The sequence below is a fragment of the Acomys minous genome, assembly GCF_964271855.1.
Source record: "Acomys minous genome assembly, chromosome: 15".
NCBI lineage: Eukaryota > Metazoa > Chordata > Mammalia > Rodentia > Muridae > Acomys > Acomys minous.
Genome location: NC_140497.1, coordinates 85,783,761 through 85,796,603, shown reverse-complemented (window position 1 = coordinate 85,796,603; position 12,843 = coordinate 85,783,761). Strand labels below are relative to the sequence as shown.

Sequence of the window (12,843 nt, the reverse complement as noted above, 5' to 3'; positions counted from 1 at the left end):
CATATACACATATGACTCTTTCTGCGTCTCTATTCCATTTCTTTGTTATTTTCATCTTTTGCATTGTTGTAGCCTAAGAGTATACCTAACGGCAGGTAAGATGGCTCGGGGGGCCAGGGGACTTGCTACCAAGCCTTGTGACTGGAGTTCGATTCTTGGGACCCACATAGTAGAAAGAAAGAACTGATTCCTGCAAGCTGTCTTCTGACCTCCACACACTTGCTATGGCATGCACATGCATGTGCGTGCACGCACGCACGCACACACACACACACACACACACACATATTTTAAAGACTGTATTTAAAAATATTGTCCCCTGGCATTATTATTTGTAAATTTTTATGGTCATTCCTAAGCAGTTTTAAAGGGGTTTATTTGTTTGTTTAAGACAGGTCTTGCTATGTACCCCAGGTTGGCCTCGAACTCTGTGCTCTCCTGCCTTAGTCTACCAAGCCTTAGGGTTATAGGTCTGTGCTGCCAGGCCTTGGTAGCAGTTCTTTTCAAAAGTAAAATTAACAGTGGTTAAAGTTCCAGGACTTTTTATTGTATTTGCTATATATTTAAAAATGTATGCTATAATTTAATTTGGGTATTTTTGGTTTTTTAAAAAATTGCATGTAGTGGTAGCATAGTACAGGAAAATGGGTTTTCTCATGCTGTGTCCAGACTTGTACACCACATGATTCAGTTGCACTCACCCTTCTGTGCCTTGGTTCCTCATCTCAACATTTGCTGCTGCTGCTGTTGATAACGTTTTCTTCTGGTCAGCGTGGCTTCACTTCTACCAAATACTCAGCTAGGAGTAGCAACACACACCTCTGTTCTCAGCTCTTGGGATGCGGAAGTGGGTGTCTGTGAGGGAGAGGCCGGTCTGGCCCAAGTAACAAGTTCCAGACCAGTAAGGGCTACATAGTGAGATTCTCTCTGCCAAAGAAACCACAAGGAAGATAGGTTTTTTCCCCCTAGTGCCCGCTAATGCGGTGTGGCCCTGTTTTGGACCTGGTGTACAAGGTAAGCGTGAGCATTACTGCCCAGCTGACTAAAGTAGATGTCGGCTTGTTGGGTATGGGATGGATAGACAGTCATGAAATTTTATTCTTTTGGGTCTTGGAGGTCCAGTTCTACTTAACAGTGTTTGTATTACTAACACTTTAGATAAGCCTGCCCATGTGGAGTTTAGCCCTTCACGTGGTTTTAAAGCTTTCGACAGTCGTCAGTGGTCCGAATCCTCGAAACTTTCAAACTGCCAGGGCTGCTTGTACTCCTGGATCGCGATGTAGTCTTCCTGAGGTCCCCAAACGTACACATGGCAGGTGCTACATGAGTCTCCATCACTGAGTCCCAATTGTTAGCACATAGGCAGCTGCCTCTAGGTTGCTTAGCAACCTATGATACTACCAGGTGTGTGCCAGACTAAGAAAGGGCCAACCTACCAGCCCGTCTCTCTCTTACCCCGCCCCCTTCTCTCTCACCCCGCCCCCTTCTCTCTCACCCCGCCCCTTTCTCTCTCACTCCGCCCCCTTCTCTCTCTTTCCCCTCATGGCCCACTCAGGCCCTAACAACCCTCCCCACACTTCGATACTAAATCTCTCCATATCAGATCCGTTGCTGTCTCACTCTAGTTATTTGTAATCCTTACACCGACAGAATGTTTCTAACAGTTTGGAACTAAGCGAAAGGAAACTGACTTCAGGTGCCAGAGTGTGTAACGAATATTAGTGCACGGTGGAGGTTCTAAAATTAATTCCACTACAGGACAGATACGGTGTGTATTTTAAATCTAAAGCACGTTTTATCCTGAAGTTCCGCCTTTCCAGAGTAACGGGCTTGTGCTTAGGACATCCATTTATCCCATCAAGAAATATTGAACAATAATGCAGCTTGGGGTATTTTTGGCAAGAAAGCAACTGTATCTCCCCTGATGGAGTCTAGATTCAAACCGAGGAGCTGCAAATGGGAGACGAAGAGACTGTGAGATAGTGGAGAGGGAGAACTGTTAGGAAACACACACATGTGCACACACACACACACACACACACACACACACACACACACCACAGCAATGAGTGTTAGCAAAGAATTTCCTGGAAGACTTTAAAATCTTTGTGAGGGTGTGACATCGGTTTCTCCCTCCATCCCCCCCTCACCCATCCCCTTGCCCTCCCCCCCCCCCGTATGTTTGTGTTTATGTGTGCCCATGAGTGCTTGTGTAAACATGCAGGGAGTGGCATGAGGCGGGTGCTGGGTAGCTTTCTCAGTCACTCTCTACCTTCTTTCTCTGGGACTTGGTCTCTAACTGAGCACGGAGCTCAGTAGCTCAACCAGATGAGGTGGCTACTGTTCTTGGATTGCCCATTCTTCCTCCCTGGTGCTGGGATTGCAGGCATGCACTGCCACGCAGCAGGCTCTTTACCTCCCTGGCACTGGGATTGCAGGCATGCACTGCCATGCAGCAGGCTCTTTACCTCCCTGGCGCTGGGATTGCAGGCATGCACTGCCATGCAGCAGGCTCTTTACCTCCCTGGCACTGGGATTGCAGGCATGCACTGCCATGCAGCAGGCTCTTTACCTGGGTGCTGGGATTGCAGGCATGTACTGCCACGCAGCAGGCTCTTTACCTCCCTGGCGCTGGAATTGCAGGCATGCACTGCCACGCAGCAGGCTCTTTACCTCCCTGGCACTGGGATTGCAGGCATGCACTGCCACGCAGCAGGCTTTTTACCTGGGTGCTGGGATTGCAGCTTCAGGATTTCCTGCTCCTGTAGCAGGACCTTTCACAAACGAGCCACCTTCCTAGCCTGTGGCATGTCTTTTTGATGTAAATTGTTAATTTTTTATATATTAGGGAATGCTTAGGTTTTAATAAATCACTCCAATTTTGCCACGTGTCAGCTACAAAGGCAAAATATCTTTTGTCATGCAAATAACGCTTTAGAGGGTTAGTTTATTTAAAAATTTTGTTTTTAATAGCTTTTCTGAACAGTCTGTTCTCTTTCAGGTTTTTTTTTCAAGATGAGTTATCAGACATTTAATTAGTAGTAGGTGAAGTATGCCTCGACACATGAAAAGTCAGTGCTGACTATAAAGGACCATACAATACTTATGAAAACAAGGAGATATTTTAAGTTGTAGTATTTAAGTTTCAGTTATAGAATAAAGAGCAAAAATCAGCTGCATGTTTAGAGAGACCAGTTAAAGCAAAACAGGAGACATTTGAGATGAGTAAAAGATTTTTGGTATTTGACTGCCATTAGGAGGGGGAAAAAAGGCAGTTTTAACATTTTTGCCAGGTTCAAGGAATTGCTGTGAAATTTTGATGAGCACCAAGGTGAGGAATTTTAATTTTTAGTTTGTCACTGCCAGGCGATGCTCTCTGGTGAGTGGTACTGAGTCGGGACTGTGACTGAGGGGAGTGTTATTTCCTTTCAGGGTAGAGTGCATACAGCTAGGAATAGAATCTGTGTTTCTTTGAATTTCTCTGTTTTATCTCTCCTGGTATTTCTAAGGTCAGTTGGGCACAGTAAATAACCTTCACTCAGCAAGCAGCCCAAATCACCATCTTCCTGTCTGGTGCAGCTAATAAATTCTAAACAAACTGCAACCCCCCCCTTGCGGAGCTTCCTAATGGACACCTCACTGGACTGAAGAGCTTTTGGAAGCAAAATAAAATAATCATCTAAAGTTGAATGTTTTGGGGATCAAGGTTACTGGGTCAACACTAAATTTAAACCCGGTCGGAGAAACATTTTTTTAATGGCACTTAGAAGTTATGGCTGAAGGCAGGCCATGTCATATGATGTTGCTCAGACCCTTTGATGCAGGGTGTCTTCAGCTGATGTGACCTGCGTCTTTACAAACACTGACTGAGATTTAAAAGAGCAAGAGGCAGGGCTTGGGCCAGGGGAGCTAAAGTCACCCTCTCTAGCCCTTTTGTTGAAATGGTTTGTTTGAGTTCAGTAATTTTATTGGACTTGGAAAAATATTATTAATAGCTGCCTCCACTAAGGGAAGTAGGGAAGCTGGCCCCTGTCAGTTCTTCCTTAGGAGTTAGAGACAGCTTGCGATTGTAAGAGAACCTGTGGATAAAATCTGCACCAATTAGAGACTGTGTGTGCGTGTTTGGAATCATTTTTAAATGCTGTGCAGGGCTCAGAGGAATGAGTGTGAAACCTGGTGCAGTTCAGCCCCGTTATTAATCTCTACAGAGAATAGATACCAGATGTTTATACGGCCCAAAAGACACCTCAACCTTCTTGACAGTCTGTGGTCACAGTGTCCTTAAACAGACTCAAGTGGCTGGACCAATCATGGATTGGTAAGGCTACATTATTTTACATCTAACATTACTAATGAACATGTTTGAAAAATGCATTGAAAAATGCATCGAAAAACAATGTTTAATTGGTATTTATCAAAAATTGTATAAAGAATAGAATTTTATTTGCCTATTTTTCTTATTTCTTGAGTTGGCTCAGTGACAGACACATCCAAATGCTCCCGTTCCCTTTCTTCCTCTTCCTTACTTCTTTATCTTCCTCTCTGTTCCCTTCTCCTCTCCCTTTCTTCACTTCTTCCCTTTCTTGCTTAAAAGAATAAGTTGCATTTCCTCCAGCTGGGTGACTAGGAAATCCAGCAGCGGCCCACTTCCTAATGAGGGCCCTCCCTCGTGGATTCAGGCAGCACATGCTCACAAGGCCGGGCGTGGTGCTCATGCCTGCCACCTAAGCATGGCACTGAGGAGGCGGAGACAGGCAGATCTCTTGGGGCTGCTGGCTAGCATAGGCTAACAGTTGGTGAACCTGAGGCCGGTCCCTGTCTCACAAAGTAAGACAGATGGTACTTCAAGAATGATACCCAAAGTTGACCTCTGGCACACACACACAGACACACAGACACACAGACACACACACACACACACACACACACACACACACAGACACACACACACAGACACACACACAGACACACACACACACAGACACACACACAGACATACACACACAGACACACACACACAGACACACACACAGACACAGACACACACAGACACATACAGACACTCAGACACACACACAGACACACACACACACACACAGACACACACACACAGACACAGACACACACACACAGACACAGACACACACACAGAGACACAGACACACACACACAGACACAGACACACACACACACAGACACAGACACACACACACACAGACACAGACACACACAGACACACATACACACAGACACACACACACAGACACACACACACACAGACACACAGACACACACACACACACACACACACACACACACACATACACACATTCATGGGTTCTCGCACACACATATTTTTCTTTATGGTAAAATATAATAGAATTTACCATATTAACATTTTTTTTTTTGGTGTGTAGCATTCAGGGCATGAAATAAATTAATGCTGTTGAACCACTACAGCTCCATACCTTTTCACCTCAAGAAGTGGAAGCTGCAAAACCATCAAATAATGACTCCTTCCACTTCCCATGAAGCCTGGGAAATGCCATAATATTTTATTTCTCTGTAATTTTTACCATGCTAGGTAGGGGCCTGTTGCTTTTCATTGGGTTTGATCTTGCTGTTAAAATAATAGTTTCTATTATTTGATTCATTCAAGACACATCTCTGTGGGTTAGGTATTTTAAAATATGTTAGTAAACAAAGCAGTCCTGGTCTCCTGGTGCTTAAAGCATCGTTAACGTAAAATTATTCACGTAACTGCCAACCATGAGACATTTGAAGTAAAAGCCCCGGGACTTGGGCATGCGCAGTGAAGAAGCTTGACTCGGGATTAAGTCTCTGGACTCATTTCTTCTGTATCCGAAGCAAAGCACGTTCCAGTGGCCCCTTAAGGCATTTCACCATCACTCTTAGCTTGGTAGATTACAGCATATTATAAACAACAGAAAACAAGATAAAATACAAAATTAAACTTCTCAAGCCTTTTGAAACATCCCTTTTGTTTAGTATCTTTAGGAGCATTGAATAATGGGCTTTTTTAAAAAAGTATTTTTAATATTTTCACATGTCTCATTCGTTTTTATTTAGAAACTCCAGGAAAGTAATATTGCGACTTTAACGTGCTTTAGAAAACGGGGAGACCTGGGATGAAAGGGCGGGGCCACCAGAACCCAGAGAAGGCAGACTTCACACGTCTTCTCTGTGTGGTCACTGCCTGTTTTATGGTTCTTGTTTACGCTCTCTCCACGTCACTCAGCTTCCATCAGGGGCCTTTCAGATCTCATGTAGTCACATGATGGTGTTGCTGCTCAGCCCGTCACATGATGGTGTCGCTGCGTAGCCCTTTAACCATAGCTGTTTCCTCCTTAGGCTCTGGCCTAATTCTGCTTCCTAATTCTTGAAACGCTCTTTTCTTTCACTAACTCATTCTTATGCCAAACTTAAACGCCTGTCTGGCTTGCTGGCCCCTTGTTTCCACCTTTTTTTGTGTGTGTGTCTTTACCCATAGCTTTGCAGTTATGATCCAATGCTTTTTAAATCTGTATCCCTTGCTTAGTCTCTGCTTCCAAGCCCACACGTCACTCTGCCTCCTAGGTAGTTTAGTAAGAAACTGACTTTATGCTTCACACTGAAAGTGTGTACCTACTGTGCTGCAGCCAGTCCTGTGGCCGGTAGCCCTGCTGGCTCTGGGGGGACTTCAGATTTTATTTGTGGTTGTTGGTTTGGTTTGGCTTTGTTGTTGTTGTTGTTGTTGTTTTTAGAGACAAGAGTTTTCTCTGAGTAGCCTTGTTATTCTAGAGTCCCTTTGTAGACCAGGCTGGCCTTGAACCCAGAAAGATTCACCTGCCTTTGCTGGAATTAAAGGTGTGTGCCATCATGCCCAGCTGACTTTAGTTTTTGTTTTGTTTTTTATCAATAAGATAAATGTCATTCCTGTTGGTAGAAAAAATTGAAGGCTTAAATCTGTAGCTGCTTAATATAAAATACTAGATTGTGGCTAAAATCTGCAATTTTATTTTTCTAAAATGAAACAGCTTGTACATGATAGATAGAATGAGATGAACATTTTCTATCCCTCCCCAAAAATACCTCCTAAAATTAGGGTCAGAAAAGAAGTAAGCGAGAAGGGCAATGCCCATTGCAAATCCTGGAGCCAGGGGTGTGTGTTGGGCACACGGGGAAGTCTGAATAATCTCTCTGAGAAAAAAAAATGTGACGGAAATGTATAATAATGGATATTCCTGATTTTAAAAAGCTGTAGCCCAAAGTCAGCGCAGAAGTTGGTGCCCAGCAGAATTAGAAAGAAGCTCAGCGCTCAGGACTGGCAAGAGCAAAATGATGGGATGGGGGAGGATGGAAGCCCATGGAACAGGTAGACCAGGCGTACGTCTGCCTCACTTCCATAGCTGAAATGACAGATCATCAATTATCTACATGAGGAACAATCCTGGAGTACTGTTCTCTTAAGAGATTATTGAACAGGCTGTCAGTGAATTGGGCCTGCTATGGAGGTTCTGGTCTTGCGGTGTCAACTTAAATACCCTTTTAGGTATTTAAGGAACTTCAGCACAAACCCTTGTCTGTCGGCAGCCTTTCTATTCAGAGATAAGGCGCACTGAAAAAACAAGCCTGCTTTATGCCTGCTACAGGAGGTAGGACAACTCACCTAGTCCCCATTCGTGAATAGAAACGCAGTCAAGGGTCACCAAGGACGTGAGAGGAGAGAACCAAGAGCTCCAATGACTAAAACAAGAGTCACGGTCAGCCCAGGAAAAAAAAAATAATTTAGAAAAATGCAGAAAATTTGAAATGAAACAACTCTCTCACTCCTATTCTTGGAGGTATTTGAGCGATATCGCATTTATAAGCGTAGATGATACTGTTAAGAGAGAACAACCAAGGGCGAAGAATACCAAGAAAAACAAGTCATCAGAAAGTAGCCACAATCTGATGCCACTTCTGTGAATTTTAAATAGTTAAAGCGGTGCATGTTGTCGGTGGATATAGACTCTCATGGAATCCAGTGGGGCACGGGAGTGGTCCAGGGAGCAGTTGTCTTCAAGCTAGCAAGAAGCATAGGTGTAGAGAAATGGGGTCAGGTCTGCCTGGAATTATAACATTGGTTTGTTAACAAAGACATCTGAAGCAAAAACTGTAAACTGAGCTATCTGTCAAATCTGAGTAGATAATATATTAGATCAGACGTATACATTGGGTATTTATTATATTTTCATAATTGAAATACTTTAACTACAAAATAATGTTGAATGGTAGAAAACTTTTCTATCACTGTACTATAAAATTATGATCCAGAGGGCAAAAGCATACCTCTTAACAATAACAAAATGAGGGGGGAAAAATAAAAGGAAATATTTACTTTGGTCAGCCTGCGATTTTGCCAGTTCAACCCAGGAGAAGAGAGTGTAACCCTAGCTTGCTCGTGACCAAGAGTATACAGAGCAAACAGGTACTGGTCACTCATTTTCAACTTTTAATGTCTGTATGAAGAAAAGGCACAGAAGGTTTGATTGCCTTTGGTCACTGGGATGCGTGGAGGAGCAGGTGCAGGGTGCGGAGCCTCTCACAGAGTGGGAAACCAAACAGTCCCATCCTAATTTACAAGCCATCCATCCATCCATCCCTTCATCCCTTCATCCCTTCAGCACAACTGTCTTCTGGGGTACCATATGTGTTTGTAGGCACTGTGCTGGGTGGTTGGAAATTAAGTGGTACACAAAACAAGTTCCCTGATGTCATTGGACCTATATTCTGGTTCCAGGGTCAGACATCTCCAAGTGAGTTTTTTTTTTTTTAAAGATATTTTATTTATTATGTATACAGTGCTCTGCCTGCTTATACCCCTGCAGGCCAGAAGAGGGCATCAGATCTCTTTCTAGATGGTTGTGAGCCACCATGTGGTTGCTGGGAATTGAACTCAGGACCTTTGGAAGAACAGACAGTGCTCTTAGCCTCTGAGCCATCTCTCCAGTCCGAGTTTTTTTTTTTTTTTTTAAGGAAAAATAATGTAAACATAATAACCTGGAAATGCACAGGGTTAGCGAAGATCTGGATTCTACACTTCTGTCTCTCATAATGGGAATCAGTTTAAAGCATCTAAACTAGCATTCTCTAGTGGTGCAAGTCTCTGCACTATGGAGATCACGGGAGGAGGCGCCATGTGCCTGTGCTGCCCATAGAACAGGCGCCACCTGTAATGGGTGAACAGTGAGCGTTGCCGGTGGCTATCTGGACATGCCTCGTAACTGCTGTATTGAACAGTGCACATTCAAAGTGAGCCAATCAAGTGATATTGGAAAAAACACTTTTAAAAAGGAATTAAACAGGAAAATTATTAATTATGGCTGCCTATAGGTAGGTGGGGGATTTAAGGGGAAAAAAATTCATGATGAGCCATCTGCGTTGTGTGATTTTTCTGGTCCATGCATCTATTTGGTAGATGACTGAAACGTTTGAAAGACTAGATTGTAACCAAATGGGGTCTTTGAAGGAGAAGCTGAGAGTCGCCCTTTTAAAAAAGCGAGATAAAAGTTACACTGGAAACGTCAATTCTGGTGAATAATTTGGCAAGGACTAGTGATCTAAGCCTCAACTGATTCTTGTCAGCAGGAGGCCTTCCTGAGAGCGTTATTTGTCTTGGTCTAGCTAAGAAGATAAAATTTGGCCAGGGAATTGAAGAGGCTCAGGCTACAGAAAACCCTAAACTTACAAAATTTGAAATACTCAGAGTTAGAAAGCTGTGATACCTGGACCTTCATCCAAAATTGGGCTCAAACGTAAGTCGTCGTTACCAAGCGTCACCCAAGCCCAACGAGAATTTAGTGTGTTTAAACTTAGTCCACATGCAGGTGACAGTTTTGGAATTAACCTTTAGATTCAATAAGTTCTCGTTTAACTTTGTGCTGTTATCTGCTGACCGGTCGTGTCATCCGCCTTGCTGAGATTTTGAGTTCTGACTTGAGAGTGTAAGAACCCAGGGGGGAGGAGGAGGATGCTGCGTGGATGGATGCTCATCCCCCTGTAAGGCACAGAGAATGAGGGTCACACTCTGGGGACACGGTACAGCTTTCGGCTTATTTATAAGCCACTGCTAATTTGAACAGTTGGGCTTTTGCTTTTCGTTTGGTCTTGAAAGGAGAGAGGAGGAGCTATGGCTTGGGAACCTGAAAAGGATTTTCCTAGGAAGAAACTGAATCAAAAACAAAAACAAAAACAAAACTCTAAACGTTGCCCGCGCTACTTGAGGGAGCACCAAGACCACTGTCTGGTTGTAGGCGGAGTAGACTCAGAACAGCTATATCAGGATGCATTGTGGGATAATCAGTTGTATTGCAGATTAAAGACAGTCCATTGTAATGTAGATGACAAGCAGTAAGGGCAAGCTTATTGATAATAATTTGGATCGTTGGTTTTGGTCAGAGATGTCAGTGGGCACGCTCTGAGCCTGCTCCTTACAACTGTACACAATGCGGCCTGATTGCCGAATGAAATCAAGGCAGAACTGCTATACCCCGAGTTGCCTGTGTTCCTTGTAGTCGCTGACTTTATTTGCTATCTTGAGAGGAGGATTCCTTCAAGGGGGAAAATAGTTATTAAAAATAAGACAGTCTTGATACTAGGAGGCTGAGATCTAAAAAAAAAAAATGTACAGTTTATGTTCTTTGAAATGAAATGATAATCGGCCCAAATCCAGCCCTCCTGAAGTAGAAACAAGGGGCAATACTAAGGGTGGAGGGAGCCCACTGTTTATACAGGTTTTCACATGACTTTTCTTTTAAAAAGTGCATGGACCGCATCCAAAACAAATGATGTTTTGTTGGATGAGAAGACCAAAAGGAAAAACCTAGAGAGAGGAGGGTAGATGATCTTTCTTTAATGTCAAAACTGACATAAACATACTTTCCCTCCCCCACCCCTTTGCTCAAGATAATTTTCTCAACAAGACGCAGATTGCTTCAGCCTTTGCCTGTCACCCTTTGAAGCACTTTCCTCGTTATTAGCAGTGGGGGCAGGGTTTCCTTTGAGGATTTTTACAGCACTGAAGAGTTCCTCCTTTAAATACTTTCACATGATGAGGGAATTCCGCTTTCAAAGTGCTGTCATCACCGTGGGTTTCCTGTCATAAGACAATTTATTCCTGGGTGATGGTCCTTCCTAGCTTGATTGTCCTAAGGACTTACCTTCCTGGAGGATTCGCTTTCTCTTGCGGTTCACTTCTCCGAGAGACACAACAAAGTCAGTGGTGGCCTCCTTTGTTAACCTCGCTCATGGGGACGGCAATTGTCCTCTTTAGAAATGTGATCTGGTCCAAAGCGGGGACTGTTTCCCCTGTCGCTTTCCACTGACTAAGGTTTGAAGGATGTACTGGACCTCGGATATTTTACAGCTGCCTTTCTTCCACAGTGCACAAGGACACTGTAAATTAGGGGAGTTTTGCGATGTCCTTCTGGGCTCTTTAGTGTCTCTTCCAATGTAAATAGCACAGTAAACAACAAATAAACTTTTCAAACATCATTTCTTCGAGAACCTCCATACTATCTAACCTATACCCTCTTCCATATTCTGTTCTTGAATATGGCCTTTTGGAAATGTTTGTGAATGTTTAGTTCAGGTTGACAAAATGCATATCTTCATGGGCGACCAGATCGCTTTACTCATCGCTGCTGCCTAAGAGTGAGCTGAGTTGTTCTGTCTTAGTGGCGGTTTCAATAAATGAATGAAAATCTATCTAGCCCCCAACTAGAGCCATTCACATAATGCCTTTCAGATTTTCCCTTTGAATGGTTTGGTCACTAGAAAACAATTAGTATTTATTATTCATTCATTATTGGCTTTCAGAGGTGAAGTCCCTGCCGCAGTCCACATAGGTGATTAAAGAAATTTTGCAAATATAACAAGACAACCCAAGTCAGTCTCTTTCCCAGTAGTTTATTCTAATAAAAGAGCCCTCAGTGGTTTAAAGAGGAATTAGCGGGGTGTGAGAAGAGAGCCTGAGGCTGATGTCAGATTATCAGATTCTAGCTTTGGATTTTCTGGCTACTGCTCTGTGCCCTCTGCTGTCCCCAAAAACGTCCTGCAGAGTGAGTGGCCTGAGTGTTCTGCGTGTTTCTGCTACTCCATGTTCATAGACAATTCCCCGCCCCTGCAGAGAGTGCTTGGCTTTAGCCACAGTGAATGGGCTAGGTTACCTACTTCCCCGTGTTAGGAGTGTGCGTGCCTGTGTGTGTGTGTGTAAGTGTGTGTGAGAATGTGTGTTTGAGTGTGTGAGAATGTGTATGTAAGTGTGTGTGAGTGTGTGATAATGTGTGTGTATGAGTGTGTGAGAATGTGTGTTTGTATGTGTGAGTGTGTGTGTGTGTGTGTGTGTGTGAGAGAGAGAGAGAGAGAGAGAGAGAGAGAGAGACAGAGAGAAGGAGAGAGAGTATGTTTGTGTGTGTGTGTGTGTGTGTGTGTGTGTGTGTGTGTGTGTGGTATGCTTTGTGAGGCAGTGAGTTCAGATTGCCTTCAGGCCCTTACCAGGTAGAAGGTGTAGAGGAAAGCCAGTGAAATCCAAATGCAGATAAACAGGAAAAATGAGGCTGTAGAAAAAGCAGTGTAGCGTGGAACAGGGGACATACCCATTTGTCTTCCCTCCCTTAGCTTGAATTTTAGAAATAGGAAAAATGTGGAGTCACATCTTTTATATTTATACTATTGAATCAAGTCCCAAAGACGACAGACAGACAGACACACATATTTACACACACACACACACACACACACACACACACACACCTTGATATCAATTGCCTTAAACTACTTTCAAATATGTTATGCCATGGA

At 43.6% G+C, this 12,843-nt stretch overlaps 1 protein-coding gene across 5 annotated transcripts in view; it reads left to right on the top strand.

The window, feature by feature from the left end:
* MSRB3 (methionine sulfoxide reductase B3) overlaps positions 1 to 12,843 on the top strand; it is a 120,567-nt gene that overhangs the window by 95,302 nt on the left and 12,422 nt on the right. The window contains exon 6 of one of the 5 annotated variants that reach the window (XM_084759873.1): positions 7,259 to 7,465. The exons of the other annotated variants lie outside the window; for them this stretch is intronic. Within the exon in view, the coding sequence (XP_084615999.1) occupies positions 7,259 to 7,413 (155 nt within the window). The 3' untranslated portion in view covers positions 7,414 to 7,465. Of the gene's footprint in view, positions 1 to 7,258; positions 7,466 to 12,843 lie in introns of those variants that run through there. 5 annotated transcript variants of the gene reach the window in all.